The sequence below is a fragment of the Uranotaenia lowii genome, chromosome 1, assembly GCF_029784155.1.
Source record: "Uranotaenia lowii strain MFRU-FL chromosome 1, ASM2978415v1, whole genome shotgun sequence".
In the NCBI taxonomy this organism is placed as follows: Eukaryota; Metazoa; Arthropoda; class Insecta; order Diptera; family Culicidae; genus Uranotaenia; species Uranotaenia lowii.
In genome coordinates this window covers 195,667,710-195,684,727 of record NC_073691.1, presented here as the reverse complement: position 1 = coordinate 195,684,727, position 17,018 = coordinate 195,667,710, and the positions used below count along the sequence as shown (strand labels likewise).

Sequence of the window (17,018 nt, the reverse complement as noted above, 5' to 3'; positions counted from 1 at the left end):
TTGATGGTGGGTGATGAAGATGATGATGATGATGACGACTATGGTGGAATTCGCTGAATTTCCACTATTTATTCACACCCAATCGAACCGAATTCCTAGCAAATAGTCGAAGCGAGGTGTAGTCCACTTGTTGAAAGAATTTTTCAAATGACATCTAAAAGCATCAAAGCATCTAAAAAGAAGCCAAATTACTTTGCCTTTTAGACACATTTTTTTTTTAATTATGCTGAAGAAAAGAAAAATCATCTTTACTTTCGTCCTTTCAACATTAACAACGGACAGGTGCCGAAGATAGCGAAAAAAGAATGAGAACACAATTTCGATTAACCTTTCTGGTAACCTAGTGAGAGTTCGAGGAAATCTTTTATATTTGCCAAATTATTTACGATTGTTCGAAGATTTATTGCTTCCAGCGTTTGCAGCTGACTGCGTTATCCAAATTGAAGCAAATAATCGAATACAATTTGTTAGGATGCTATTAGGGATATTTTTTCAATAGTAGTTTTTTTTTGGAAGCTGCTGATTATTGTAAAAATATCTCATTTTACACCCATAATGTGTAAAATTTACTTGAAAGCACTACAAATTTCGGTTACAGTTCCATTCAGAACAATCTCAAGAAACTGGTTACAAAAAAGACTTTTCCTTTCAAACAACTTGAGCTGAAGCACCAATGTTTGCGCTAGAAAAATTGAGACGTTTCGCAAAAAAAAGGTACAAAAAATGGAAGCGCAGCAAAAAAGTCTTACACAAAAACTTTCCCACAGGCAGCTAGGGAGAAAAAAGTGACAAATTGTTATTTACGATCGCGACACTTTAAACGATGAAAGAAGGTGTGAGGGAGACTACCTGAATAGAAATCTTTTCTATTCATTTTTTTCTCATTGCGTATTATAGGAAAACAAAAGCGAGGATGAACGCGATAATAATTCACACTTCTCGTTCTTCAAGGGGGGCCCGTTACTGGAAATGACCGTGGAAAAGTTGTTCCAACACAAAGACGATTATAAAGATGATGATGGTGATGGTGGTGTTGATGATAATGATCATCCCTCTGCCAACGACGATGGGTTGGGATAATCATTCGTTTTCGAGATTGGTTTATGAGCCTTTTCTAGCCGAGCGTTCTGTCTGTTCCATTAAATAAAAATCTGATGAATATATTAAGACTGCCGCCACGGAGCAGTAAATTACTGTCATTTTTCTCATTCTGGTGGTCCAAAAACCAACATTGAGAATGTAATAAATCAAACCAAAAATAATTCTTTGAGAAAGTTCTTTTGAAAACCTAATCAAAAATGATAAATTGAGAATGAAGCAGCATAAATAAAATTAAAAATAAGTCTTACGAAATCGAGCTAGACAGAAAATGTAATAATGTTTTAATAAAAATACAACAGTAAATTCCCAAAATTGTCAAAATTGTTGAAATTGTCAAAATTGTCAAAATTGTCAAAATTGTCAAAATTGTCAAAATTGTCAAAATTGTCAAAATTGTCAAAATTGTCAAAATTGTCAAAATTGTCAAAATTGTCAAAATTGTCAAAATTGTCAAAATTGTCAAAATTGTCAAAATTGTCAAAATTGTCAAAATTGTCAAAATTGTCAAAATTGTCAAAATTGTCAAAATTGTCAAAATTGTCAAAATTGTCAGAATTGTCAAAATTGTCAAAATTGTCAAAATTGTCAAAATTGTCAAAATTGTCAAAATTGTCAAAATTGTCAAAATTGTCAAAATTGTCAAAATTGTCAAAATTGTCAAAATTGTCAAAATTGTCAAAATTGTCAAAATTGTCAAAATTGTCAAAATTGTCAAAATTGTCAAAATTGTCAAAATTGTCAAAATTGTCAAAATTGTCAAAATTGTCAAAATTTTCAAAATTGTCAAAATTGTCAAAATTGTCAAAATTGTCAAAATTGTCAAAATTGTCAAAATTGTCAAAATTGTCAAAATTGTCAAAATTGTCAAAATTGTCAAAATTGTCAAAATTGTCAAAATTGTCAAAATTGTCAAAAAGATCAAAATTGCAAAATTGTCAAAATTGTAAAAATTGTAAAAATTGTCAAAATTGTCAAAATTGTCAAAATTTTCAAAATTGTCAAAATTGCAAAATTGCAAAATTGTCAAAATTGTCAAAATTGTCAAAATTGTCAAAATTGTCAAAATTGTCAAAACTGTCAAAATTGTCAAAATTGTCAAAATTGTCAAAATTGTCAAAATTGTCAAAATTGTCAAAATTGTCAAAATTGTCAAAATTGTCAAAATTGTCAAAATTGTCAAAATTGTCAAAATTGTCAAAATTGTCAAAATTTTCAAAATTGTCAAAATTGTCAAAATTGTCAAAATTGTCAAAATTGTCAAAATTGTCAAAATTGTCAAAATTGTCGAAATTGTCAAAATTGTCAAAATTGTCAAAATTGTCAAAATTGTCAAAATTGTCAAAATTGTCAAAATTGTCGAAAATTGTCAAAATTGTCAAAATTGTCAAAATTGTCAAAATTGTCAAAATTGTCAAAATTGTCAAAATTTCCAAAATTGTCAAAATTGTCAAAATTGTCAAAATTGTCAAAATTGTCAAAATTGTCAAAATTGTCAAAATTGTCAAAATTGTCAAAATTGTCGAAATTGTCAAAATTGTCAAAATTGTCAAAATTGTCAAAATTGTCAAAATTGTCAAAATTGTCAAAATTGTCAAAATTGTCAAAATTGTCAAAATTGTCAAAATTGTCAAAATTGTCAAAATTGTCAAAATTGTCAAAATTGTCAAAATTGTCAAAATTGTCAAAATTGTCAAAATTGTCAAAATTGTCAAAATTGTCAAAATTGTCAAAATTGTCAAAATTGTCAAAATTGTCAAAATTGTCAAAATTGTCAAAATTGTCAAAATTGTCAAAATTGTCAAAATTGTCAAAATTGTCAAAATTGTCAAAATTGTCAAAATTGTCAAAATTGTCAAAATTGTCAAAATTGTCAAAATTGTCAAAATTGTCAAAATTGTCAAAATTGTCAAAATTGTCAAAATTGTCAAAATTGTCAAAATTGTCAAAATTGTCAAAATTGTCAAAATTGTCAAAATTGTCAAAATTGTCAAAATTGTCAAAATTGTCAAAATTGTCAAAATTGTCAAAATTGTCAAAATTGTCAAAATTGTCAAAATTGTCAAAATTGTCAAAATTGTCAAAATTGTCAAAATTGTCAAAATTGTCAAAATTGTCAAAATTGTCAAAATTGTCAAAATTGTAAAATTGTAAAAATTGTAAAAATTGTCAAAATTGTCAAAATTGTCAAAATTGTCAAAATTGTCAAAATTGTCAAAATTGCAAAATTGCAAAATTGTCAAAATTGTCAAAATTGTCAAAATTGTCAAAATTGTCAAAATTGTCAAAATTGTCAAAATTGTCAAAATTGTCAAAATTGTCAAAATTGTCAAAATTGTCAAAATTGTCAAAATTGTCAAAATTGTCAAAATTGTCAAAATTGTCAAAATTGTCTAAATTGTCAAAATTGTCAAAATTGTCAAAATTGTCAAAATTGTCAAAATTGTAAAAATTGTCAAAATTGTCAAAATTGTCAAAATTGTCCAAATTGTCAAAATTGTCAAAATTGTCGAAAATGTCAAAATTGTCAAAATTGTCAAAATTGTCAAAATTGTCAAAATTGTCAAAATTTCCAAAATTGTCAAAATTGTCAAAATTGTCAAAATTGTCAAAATTGTCAAAATTGTCAAAATTGTCAAAATTGTCAAAATTGTCAAAATTGTCAAATTTGCCAAAATTGTCAAAATTGTCAAAATTGTCAATATTGCCAAAATTGTCAGAATTGTCAAAATTGTCAAAATTGTCAAAATTGTCATAATTGTCAAAATTGTCAAAATTGTCAAAATTGTCAAAATTGTCAAAATTGTCAAAATTGTCAAAATTGTCAAAATTGTCAAAATTGTCAAAATTGTCAAAATTGTCAAAATTGTCAAAATTGTCAAAATTGTCAAAATTGTCAAAATTGTCAAAATTGTCAAAATTGTCAAAATTGTCAAAATTGTCAAAATTGTCAAAATTGTCAAAATTGTCAAAATTGTCAAAATTGTCAAAATTGTCAAAATTGTCAAAATTGTCAAAATTGTCAAAATTGTCAAAATTGTCAAAATTGTCAAAATTGTCAAAATTGTCAAAATTGTCAAAATTGTCAAAATTGTCAAAATTGTCAAAATTGTCAAAATTGTCAAAATTGTCAAAATTGTCAAAATTGTCAAAATTGTCAAAATTGTCAAAATTGTCAAAATTGTCAAAATTGTCAAAATTGTCAAAATTGTCAAAATTGTCAAAATTGTCAAAATTGTCAAAATTGTCAAAATTGTCAAAATTGTCAAAATTGTCAAAATTGTCAAAATTTTCAAAATTGTCGAAATTGTCAAAATTTTCAAAATTGTCAAAACTGTCAAAATTGTCTTTATTGTCAAAATTGTCGAAATTGTCCAAATCGTCAAATTTTTATGAATTTTTCACAGGATGTATAAATTATGGCATAAATTTTGTTGTACTTTATCTTCAAGTTTGTTCTGAGTACCTTTTTATGTAAAATTCTATTGGAGACAATTAAAATGAATAAAAATACAGGTAGTGAGATGTTCAAAACTTTTCACGAACCCTGACGAAGAAATCCTTCCGGTCGCAAAGCACCAAACCGTTTAAGCAATTCCAAAACAAGACTTATACGATCATAAAACGGATTTTATTTCATAACCACACCACGTGAAGTGCTCGAAGCAAAAATCAACCCTTTTTCCCAATGCTGCTGCTTTCCGCTCATGGCATTTTTGTTCGCTAAGCGGATGAACTTTTCTTAAAGCTGCACCCGGCTCAGTTTTTTTTCTCCTGGTTCAACCAAATCATGCAGCTCCAACCAGGAAAAAAAGAACAAGCATAATTCACCAAACTACTTTGTGTTTTTTTTTCGGAATACTGCATGGATGTGCTATATTGGCTCTAAAGTTGCCCTAGTACTCTACTAGTGGCACAACTATAGTCGTTCGGTAAGCGCACCGATATTCAACTTTCGCTCGACTTTTCCTAGTTCAGTAACCCAACCCTTGAAGTAGAAGAAACAGCAGAAAAAAGCTTAACTCGAAGGCAACCGTCTCATGTTTGATCCCCTTAGAGCTAGAAAAAGGCAGGCAGCCACCCACCCACCCATTCAGTCAGTCAGCCAGCCGGCGCTCGTTTTACAGAAGCTTATAAATTATTCAAGGTTCTTTATTGATCCATAAAATTTCTTGCACACCGGCAAAATGTATTTATTCGTTTCTTTCACTTTTTTTGTTGCCGCCAGCCTCGTTTTTTTTTGCCAACGGGCGCCATTCGGTTTTAGTTTTACATCTTTGGAGCTTTTTTTCCTCTTACTGTTGCCTGATTCAAGAACTGAACCGAAAAAGGATACTCAGAGCTTTCCACCGACTAAATGTCGTACATATTTCCGTTCTCTGGTGGCGTTTTTCCTTCGACGGATCAATGCCAGGAGATGGATGGATTGGCCCGAATGCACGGATGGTGAAATTTCATGCCGCAGCCTTCCATTTGAGGAAAGAGATGGAGGGAGCCTCAGAAAAAAAGCATCCCCACAAAATTCAGTGGCCTAAAATTGAGCTCCGATATGAAACGGAAATCCGGATGCCACGTTACATCTTTTATGGCGGATTTCGGTTGGAACAAATGAAACATTTCTCCCCGGTAAAGATAAATGATGTAAGAAATTTTCCACCCTTCCTCCACCCCCCATCGTTAGAAATACCTTTCCCAACTTCCTGCAACGCATATCTGAGTTGTTTCTTCGGTTAAAATCAACTGCTACCAGGGCTTAGCGAGTTTCTTCCGCCTGCCACACACCGCAAGTAATTTCCGAAGCCTAAACCTACCAAAGAAAATACATTCATTTGCATGCAATCTCAGCCCACTCTTTTGCGCTCCGCAGGCCTCAAATTGGCTTAAACTGTGAGAAGACAACTTCACTGGATCAAAACGAGTCAAACGAGGGCTTTTCCGAGCTTTGAGAAGTTAATTAATTATAAAAAAAATAAACCAGTCTGGAGATTATTAAAAAATCCATTGAAAGACTTTGTTGAATATAAAATTTAAGTATAAGTTATTTTTGATACAACTATTTACTCGAGCAGAAAGATTCTGAAACTGAAGCCTCATACAATATCTGAATGTCTTTGCATATAGAAGCCTTAATGAATCAAATCAAAAACTAAATTTGCTGTTGAACTACTCAAAGTCTCTATAATAAAATCAATGAAAATTTGCTGTTGATAGTTTAAAACATAAACTACGGCATAAGATTCCGTTTAAGGTTCAGTTTGGACAAAAATAGATCGTAGCTAATTTATTTTTTCCCTTGTCCGGGAATGTTTTGAGATGTTCATAATTGTAACAGATAACATTCGAAACTGTTTACTTTCAAGAAGTTTAAGCTATCGGCAATTGGATAGCTTTCGTTCAAAGAAATTCCTGTGCAGTACGATTTACCGTTTGTTATTGTAAGTGACAAAAATTAAATTATTTACAAAAATAACGAATTTGCATTTAAGACTAAATTGGCAGAATAACAAAAATGACACAATAATGAAATTGTGGATTAAAAAAAAACTGACAAAATTCACCACATTACAATAAGTTCTAAAATTAATAAAAAAATTTAAATTGTCAATCATTTTGAAAAATTGAAAAAATCATAAAATGACAAAATTGACACATTTGAAGCTAAACGTATACAGTTTCTCCTCCATAGTTGCATTTCATAACATTGCGCATCTTTTGGGTTTGTTGTTGATTGAAAACTTTAATTAAAGTACACTTTATGTAGATTATTAATATATGAACGTTATTAAAAATATTAAACATACAAATTGAGAGTCCGAAACAGTTCCAACAATTTCAGGATTTAAAATTAATATTATAAATAAAATTAAAAAAAAATGTTTAATAAATAGTGTTTTAAGGTCCAAGAATTTTATATAGAAAAAGTTTCTGAAAAATTCCTTTTTTTTCAAAAATCGAACCAGTGCGACCTCGAAACGTCGTTTTCTGGGTCGCCGTAAGATAAAAGTTAGTTTCTTACACGCTCAGCTATCATTTGAAGGTTGAGCCCTCGGAATCCCAGGCAAAGTGCAATTTTCGGTTACCCTATAAGTACCAACCAAAAGTGGTTTGGAAAAAATAATCTAAAATGTCTGGGATCTGTTTTCCACACGTTTGAAATTTGTCTTCCTTTGAGACTTCCGTTTAAACAAATCGTTCAAAATAAAACCATGCAGAAAATGGCCGTTTATAAAAAGACTTTTATTTTCCCAAATAGTTGTACTTCAATTTTCAATTCAACTGTCTGAACAGAATAGAGGTAAAGTAAATAAATTTTTTATGCTCTCAAAAGTTAAATATTTAATTGTTGTTTACATTTGTCTCAATACATTTTCATTTCCTGCAATCATCAAAGAGCATCACATACAATTTTCGGTTGTTACCATATTCATCCCTATTTGCGCTTTAATTGACACCAACTGCCGAAAATAAATTATTCGCACCGTTCCCGAGAAAACCTTCAACTCCACCCACGCACACAACCAACAATGCGTAAGGGTGGGGAAGGGAGGAGGATGACCGGCCAATCATTGACGCGTGTAATTGAGAATATCTCAATTTCAGACTCCCGTGGCTGTTGGCCGTGGCCAGTTGCCTTGTGATGTGGCCCCATTTCCGGCTACTTTTAATTGAAAATTAATCCCGCCTTCATGGACCCTGGCTGGCGAGCTGACCGGCACTGATCTTGTAATGCCTTTTCTGCCTTTCCTCCCTCGCTTCCTGGTTCTGGTTGTCCCGAGTTGATTTCCTTCCCTCTTAGTTTTGGTGCCGGTAATGAAGCTTTGAAAAAGCATCAAAATTCATTGGCTCGTAAAATCGCGCAAAAAAGCATGACGCCCCCAGACATGTGGGAGGGAGCTGACCCAAAATTAACGGTACGACAAACGACACTGAAAGAAGGGAGGAATGTAGAGACATTGACGACGCCAAACAAAATGAAACTTTCCCACCGGTTGCCGGTGGGGAAAAAAAGAGGCACCCACCGTTGAACTTTTTCCAACGGTGGCTCCATAGAGTATAAGGCCTAGAAACTCATCAAAACCTGATTTTTTCTTCTGTTTTTTTCTTTTTTGACTCAAAACAGTGGCGTGCAGCACGGTGACAGTGACCAAATGTCAGGCCGCGCTCCGGACCCTGCAGGCGTTTCCGTTTTTTCGGCCGACCTGCCTGTGCAAGGAGCCGGGCATCGATCCGGACTGCAATTACTTTCGGGACTTCCTGTTCGACCATCCGTGCGGCTTCGTCTCCAAGAAAGGTGAGTAACTGCCACTGGGCTGTGACAGCACAGAAGTTCCTTCGGGGTTTTTTTTTCCTTTACTTATTTTAGGTTTTGTTTTGATTTCATTTTCTCGCGCCCTGAAATGGGAACGATTTTCGGTCCCTGATACGTCACCAGAATGAGTGGCTGGTTGGCGTTGTGATTGCTATCTCTGGGTGAAAAATGAGGGTTTCGTTGCTTAACGGTTAGGCAAAACATGCGGCTAATGGAGACCCATAAAATGACATTATTATTAACTCAAGTTTCCTTTTGGATAACAGGTTTTTTGTTCATTCGATATAGTTGAAATCAGTCCCAGCTTTAGACTTTTTTTTAAATTGGAAAATATTGTTTTTTTTTTTGAAAATCTGTCGAAAATCTGTTTTAAATCATTTTCAGAGAGATGAAAAACTAAAAAAAAACGAAAAATGAATCGACTACACTATAATTTATTATAAAATGTTATTCTATTTCCAATAAGTATGCTTAGTTCACCTTACATCGTAAAATTTTTAATTTTCTGTTTCCTGGTGAAATTAAATATTTGAAAGGTTGAGATTGCGTATTCAGGTCGTTTGTTTTGCTATGAAAACTCACACAAAAATGGAAAAATCAGAAGTTCAGAAGCCAATGTAAATTGAAAATCCATAATGAATTTTCGCAAGAGTAACAATTATTCTAAAATAAAAAGTTGCCTGTACATTAGACTGAGTCGATTTTGGTCATTTTTGAATTTCTCAAACCATGGGGTCTAAAAAGCTTTGTCTTGGTCCAAAACTCATCCATGATTTTTTGTAGAATTTTTAAGTAACGTTTACATGAATTACCTTGAGTTTTAATATTTGTATGGGAAAATTAAATATTTTGTACTGAAAAATCAACATCATTTTTGTTTCTGCTGTTGAACCGAGCCAGCTGACAGTTTGTGTGCCAATTTATAAAATTCCTTAAGGAAATTTCCGCTGAACAACTTTGTCCAAGGCCGTAACTTCGTATCTCGTTAGACAAAAAAGTTATTAGTTGTTTAACAGAGGTATGTATTTTTGCATTGATAAACTGTCCCCTTCGATTTCTTCAAAAATCTTGAACGGAATAATAATTAAAAATTAAAGATTGAGGTGATAAAATGATAAATTATTATTGAAAAAATCAAACAGTTGAAAGAGCGAAAACTTAACGGTAGGAAATGGGAATTCTAACATCTTTTTTATTCGAGAATTTTTAAATTTTTTACCGTAAAAAAATGAGATATCTCGATTTCGTACTTTCTAGATTGTATGCAATTTTGTTGCATATAAACTTTTGTTCAATTTTCATTCAATTTATTGAAAATTTGAATTATTTTTTAACTATTTCCTCACCCCTCGCGATGTCTCAACTCCAAGTAACAAAAGAAGGATTTCAAATCCAATAAAATTATCCAACACATAATTGTTAAAACTCAGGTAGAAATATCTACACATGAGTTTATAAAATGTTTTAACAATGAATTTGTCAAAAAATTCAAGTTACTGGCAATTTGATTTTTTTTAATTGTTCTGATAACTTTTCAGCTAGTTTAATACATAACATAATGTAATGAAGATTACGAAATTGTTAAAACTTATTCAAACTTTTGTTTCAACATACTGATAGATTCTTGCTCCTCAACAAAATATTAATAAAAAAGTGAACCTAAAGTAGATTGACATTTTTTAACTGCTTTTGACATTCTTCGAAAAATATTCTTGGTTTGAAAGCATCGTTGTGAAAAAAAAAAAAGATTTTTCATCATAGCCGTAGAAGCCCCATGAGAGTTCCGGAAAAGTCAAACGACCTCGAAAACTAATCTCAGTTTGGAATTCTGTCAGAGTTTTTCAAAAAAAAAAATTCACACAGTAATACAAATCCAGTTCTGACTATTAAATTTTCAGAAGGATAAAATTAATTTTGAAGGTTTTGTTTGCATATTACAAAGATTTCAATTGTATTTCTGTTATCATATTTTCTTGATTCTAGATTTTAGATTTTTGGTTCGAATCATGCTTAGAAAAGAGAAATGAAAAGCTTTTTTTTGAAATCCTGGTTCATATTTGATTTGGCTTTTTTTTTAAATAGATTCATGATTTTTAGAAGTCAGAAGCATTTCCAATATTTAGAAAATAAATTCCGAATTTGAAAAAAGGAAATAAAAAACTATCATGAGTGTTTACTTCATGTCAAAATTTTATGATCTTAAATTAAATTTTAATGCAGAATTCAAGCTTTGAAAAAGCCAATCCATAATTGAAAAAGCAGAATCTGATTAGATTTTTCTTTTAAAATTCATATTTAAATTCAGGTTCACTAGTTGAATTAAAAATATATTACCGAATTGATGAATCCAGATTGAAATCAAACAAATTTAAATCAAATTTAAAGATTCATTAATGAAGACTCTGAAATAAATTTTCATATGGAAAATTCTGATCTGGAATTTAGAATCAGGTCACATTTTTTCTTATATTTCAGAAATCGTATTGAATTTCGGATATTTTATCAAAATTCAAACTTCGAAGCAAATGGAAAATTTTAGATTTAGAATTAATATTCAAAATTTAGATTCGGATTCAGTTAGTAATTAATTTTCAGAACCAAAAAAAAAATATCCTGATGATTTTTCCGTTGGAATTTCAATCGCAAAAGATCGCAGACTTATAATTTTTTTTGAAAACTCCTTTTCTTAATCTAAAATGTTTACTTGAAGTTAGATTATTTAAACGATTCAGCTAAAAAAACAAATATAAAGAAGAATTTGTAGTAAGTTTTCTTTTTATAAAAAAAAGATTTTTACTTTATAAGGAGTATCCTCAAGATATTTATTTTGAAAGCGACTTTTTCATAAAAAAAAGATTTGCTTATAAAGAAAAACGTAATTTAAATGTTAGAAATCTGAATGAAGGTTCATTTTTTCTCGGTGTATTTTTCAACATTATAAATATTACAGTTCTTTTTCCAAAGGCAAATTTTAAACTAAACTTATGAATTTGGATACAGTTGGCAAGAATCAGATTTGATCCGCATAGTTAAAATGTCTTACTTTTCCTTTCGAAAATTCGATTGATTTAATCGATGGTTTAAATTTTTGAATTTCCTCTAGGGTTTAGAAGCATAGCTTTTTTGAGAAATAAATAGGTGTTTCCTTTGATATTGAAGACTTTTGATTAGAAAAAGCTTAAATTAAACGTTTCAAATCTACTAGGTTCTTGAATAAACTGAATTACATTAACCGTGAAAATAAGTTTCATATTTTGTCGATAAAGGCTTTATTTTACTAATGATTCTAACTTTACACGAAAAACTTTTGAGAAAACCAACTAAATAAAGAATAATCAAATAGTACTTCAATAGCGATTTCAAACTAATTATTTTCTAACATTTTACTTCTAAAAAGTTGGAATAAGATATGAAATTAAAAAAGTTTTTCTTTCGATTTATACTTTTGCTTTGCTTACACACCTTTCAATATTATAACTAGCTGGCCCGACAAACTTTGTTGAGCCTTTGATTTTTCACAAGAATAATGTTAATGTAAGTAGACGGGTAATCATTATTCATGTTCATGAAACTGTATTGATACCGTGAAATGGAGTGAATCAGGACAGTTTACGGACTTTTTCGTAATATTTCTGTCAAATGATGCCCTCAGAGCCGAAGAGATATATATGAGTGTAAAAATGATCCATTTTGAGTAGATGATGCCATAAGATTTTTCTTATTTTCAACAATATTTGGTAGTTTTTTTTATTTTTTAAGAATATTATTTAATTTTCCAATATTTCCGAAAAATTTATGAAAAATGGCCAAACACAACAACCTAAATGCGTGTGTTCACGAAATAAGCCTTTATGCAGTTATACCCTTTGGCTCCAAGGGACTACAAACTGTATTTAGTAAATCTCAACAATACTCAATGAAAGTAAAAAAACGTAGTTTTTATTTGTTACTTTCAATTTTGAACAGCTATTTTTGTTTATTATTTTTGTTTATTATCGCTGCAAGCTTTGTGTGGAAATTTCAAATTCTTAAATTTTTACACCTCCCATAACTTTTTTTTTGATGGTTTTTGCTGCCACAAATAGCAATACATATTTTGGAAGCGATTCATCCAGTCCTGGATTAGCGCTACGAGTTTTAATTTTGTATGGAAATTTGTATGAGAAAATAATTTTTTACATTCAAAAACCGCCAGAGTCGTTCTGTAAGTTTTGAAAAATATAACTCTGAATGAAAAATATTCCTTAATTCATGCAGTACTTTTCATGTGAACAAAGCACAAACCTAACTTTTACCACAGAAAAGATATTTGGTGTTAAAGAAAATTATTTTTTTTAAATTTTAGCGTTTTAAACTGTCTATTTTAAAGCTGTGAAACCGTAGGATGAGAATAGAAAATATTAGAAAATTGCTTTGCATAGCTATTGAACTGATTTATTTATAAAACTTTTGCCAAAACTTTTCAAGAAATTATTAAAAGCTCTAGCAAGCAAAGTCCGACATTTTTGATTACTTTTCAATAGATTCTGATTTTTTATTTTAAAAGGGTTATAACTTTTTTCATGAAATGTTTAGCTGCTTGTCATTCTAGCGAAAAATGATGCTTGAGAATAGTCAAAGCCAAAAATTAAAAACCAACTTCATTTCAAGTTTATTTTAAATTTCTGGATGATTTGGTGTGTAAAAATTTCTTCTTCTATACGGATTTCTACACAAAATTGAAACGCGTTGCGCTAACTCAGGAATCAACCAAATCATCTCAAATTTTACACTGATGCTTAGTGATCCAAAAGGCATCGAAAAAACATAAGGAAGCATAAAGTCGTTTTTTGCAGCGGTCTAATGGTACATCTCTTCTCGCACTATTTTCAAACAACACTTGTTATGGTATGGTATGGATGTTCCAAAATATTTTTTTTTTAAGATTTCCATATTACATTCTGTTTCTCGTAGTCTGTAGAACATAAAAAATTTTCATCGAATTTAATGCACAGCAACTTCGAATCTTTTTTTGAGTCTGTTTTTTTTTTCAAAAAAGCATTGAATATTCTCAAATTTACGTAGAGATGCTATGCTATAATTGTTTGTTTCTTCTTTTTCTAACTGACTTATCAAACAAAAACACACGTTTTAAGAGTCTGTACATAAATTATTCGGTTTTCTTTTATTTATGTCTCACTTAGCTTTTGAATTCCTGAAGAAAAAATAAAAATTTTCTAACTCTTCGAATTGAAATTTTTCGCAATGTAAAATGTTTTTTATTTCTGGCTTAATGTAACTTTTTCTCATAAAAATTCAAAGCCAGATTTAGGAGATAGGAATATGTCACTTTATTTTTGATTCGATAATATGATTTTCTTTGCAATGTTGAGTAAAAAATTAGAAATGAAACTCACAAGTTTTCTTCGCAAATCTTATTGATTTTTCACGATTTGTAAACCAATCTGATGTAGCACAGGTTATCAAAATTTTACATTATTTTTTTCTTAGTACTGATATTCGGTTTAAAACTTTCGTTTTTGTTTTGGATGTTAGTTGATTTTATCCTTGAAACCAAAATTTGTATTTTTCAAGAATCTTATGTTTGAAGATGTTTTTGAATTAAAACCTGTTTCTGACTTCTGATACTGAGTATCGGATCAAATTATGTATTTTTGTTCTACAGAAGAGAAGTTTTTCTAACGTTTAGTAATTTTTCAATTGTTCCTTTTCAATGATGAAATTTTTATTTTCATATTATATATTTTTTTCATTTTCTATTCAACTAAATCCAGGCAACTGACCATTAGACTGCCCCAAATTTGTATGGGAAATTCAAACCTGGGAAATGTTATGCGCTGCAGGCTAAAATTGATCCTAGTCCTAGTACAAGCTCTCATGCCAAGTTTGAGCCAGATCGGATCACGGGAAGGGGTCGCTCAACGAGCCTGAAGTTTGTATGAGATTTTTAGACATTTTGTTCGGAAGAAACATGAAAAACCAGTTTTTCATCAATAACTTTGGTTCCCGTTGGCCGATTTCTTTCAAAAACGGTTTTTCTTTAAGCCTGAATTATGAAAAATATTTCATCCCAAGACTTCATTCCGATTAGAGTTAAGATAAAAAAGTTATTAGGCTTCAAAAATGGGCTAACTTTTTTAAGGATGGTATTCATCACTGTTAATGAGTCGGGGCGGTCAAACATATTGACGCTTCATTAACAGTAATGAATACCACCGTAAAAAAAGTTAGTCCATTTTTGAAGCCTAATAACTTTTTTATCTTAACTCTAATTTTGCACAGTTTCCTTCAAAATGCATCATTATCATATTGATTGCTGAGAAAATCGTTGATTATTCAAAGAATCAATGTGTGTGAGTGGTGTCAAAGTGTGCAAATACTGTCAAAAATATCTACAAAGTTCAAATCATGCATTGGAGTGAAACTCATGATCGGCAACTACCATTAAGGGTCATCACGGAAGTCAAGGCTCATACTAGCTTTTTGAATTTTGAATAAGCGAAAAACTAAGTGTAGATCGCTAAAATTTCTAAAACAAAATTCTCCGATAAGCTGAAAGTGTTGCCTAGTTATGAGTTATTAAAACTTAACCTAAAACAACAATTTTTTGCTAGTTCCAGAGCTCATAAGCTGTATAGCCGGTACCGAGACTATGGGACAGATGATTTCTGATGAACGACAAAACTTATGAAATACCATATTTCAAACAAATTCCAGCGTTTGATTCCTATGCCATGTATGCTCATAAAAAAGGGTCCCGAGCATATAATTATGTATGTTTTTGCTGGTTATTTTGTATAAAATGTAATAATTTCTAAAATTCTGCCCTTGTGGAAAATACAACCATTTTTTAAACAAAAACTTTGGTTTTTGCTGTTTTTAAAAGCCTAAAAAGAGTAAATTTCTTTACTAACCGATTATACTCAAAGTTCAATCTCATGATGGTTTTACTTCATTATTGTCAGATTTTGCCAGAAAAAATTCCCTTAAAAACGCCTTGAAGTGCTCAAAAATAATCAAATTTCGACAATTTCGAAATAGCTGCAATCACTAATTTGGCCTCAGTTTCTTTTAAAAAAGAAGTATTGAACCGAAAAGTAGCAGAAATTGAAGGAGGAGTATGTAGCAATTTAAAATTCAGATTAGAAGAAGAATAAGTTTGAAAAACTGATCAATATCATGAATGAAAAAAGTGTGCGCTAGCCGATGGGAGGTACCAAGAATAAAGTAGATTTTTTTCTTACAAAAAACGATAAATATTTTTTTTCAAATTTTTTCATGAATAATCATAAAATTACTTTCATTTGCTTCATAGAAAGTATTTAGGTCGAACGAATGGTTTTCGAGATACACGCATTCGTAACTGTCCCATTCCTAAAAGAACTAAGCTCTATAATCCTAGCAAAATTCGGGCATTTTATTTCAAAGTTGTCGACCAAAATCCGAACAGGCAAGTTTGGTCAAAACCTAGGCATTACTCATCCAGAATAAAAAAAAGACTTGTAAAAAGCAATTTTTTCTTTAAAATTAATCAGCACATTTTATATCGTATTTTCGGCTTTCAAAAAATCTTTCATGATTATTTTTAGGAAACTAGCTCGAAAAATTTCGTTTTGGGCGCATAAGATGACAATGATTTACAACAGAATTTATTTTTTTAGTTGGATTTAAGAACAAAAATAAGAATAAACCCGGGCAAAATCCAGACTTTTCATATGAAATCCGGGAAACCGGGCCGGACCGAACTTTTCTCAAATTTTATATTGAATATCCGGGTAAACCCGGATAAAACTGGGTAATCTGGCAACCTTAATCATGATGCAAAAAAAAATTAAAACAACTCAGAAACCTCAAACAAATTATTGAGAGTAAATGAAAAAGATTTTGAATTGATTTAAAAAAAATCCAAAATTTGACTGAGTTTCCAGAATTCAGGCTCAAAAAGATGTTTGAAAGTGCAAATTTTAATGTAATAATTAAAACTTAAGATAAACCAGTTTTCTTGAATCAACAAGCGATCGATCTAGAAGCGATAATAAAGTTAATTCAAAAATCGATCAAATCAATAGGAATATGAAGTCCAAGACAGTTGATTTTTGACCAAATTTTTATTTAGAATACGCCAGTTATTGACGTTTTATGCATTTTTACGTCATTTGGCATCACAATTACAACTATCCATTTTCCCGATTTTTTACGTTTTTTGAGGAACAAAAAATCGAAACTTTAAGCGCTTTGAGGCACCTTTGAATCAAGTCCGATTGATCTGTATTGTACATGTCAGTTTTTTGGGCTAAACTTCTTAAAGTCTGCGATCAGTTTTCGAAATTAAACATGACTCATTTGGCTGCCACCCTATTGAACATTTTGAAAAACAATGCAATGAATGTGGTTAATATCAGCCTTCAAATATTTCTTGGCAGTTTCAAATTAATCAGAATTTTTAAAAAGATAACTTTTTTGAATGGAACCCTGAAATACCAAATACGTTCAAATAGAGTTCTGTTAAAAAGTTTTGTTCACAAGAGAAAAAAAAAAATTCTTACCTTTACACTTAAAAATCTTTGGAAACAAACGCTGATAGCTCATGCATAGCAAATCGTTTCGTTTT

The 17,018-nt window shown here is 30.6% G+C and overlaps 1 protein-coding gene across 1 annotated transcript in view; it reads left to right on the top strand.

The window, feature by feature from the left end:
- Positions 1-17,018, top strand: part of LOC129738269 (uncharacterized) — a 175,159-nt gene that overhangs the window by 31,943 nt on the left and 126,198 nt on the right. The window contains exon 4 of the mRNA XM_055729452.1: positions 8,219-8,389. Within this exon, the coding sequence (XP_055585427.1) occupies positions 8,219-8,389 (171 nt within the window). The remainder of the gene's footprint in view (positions 1-8,218; positions 8,390-17,018) is intronic.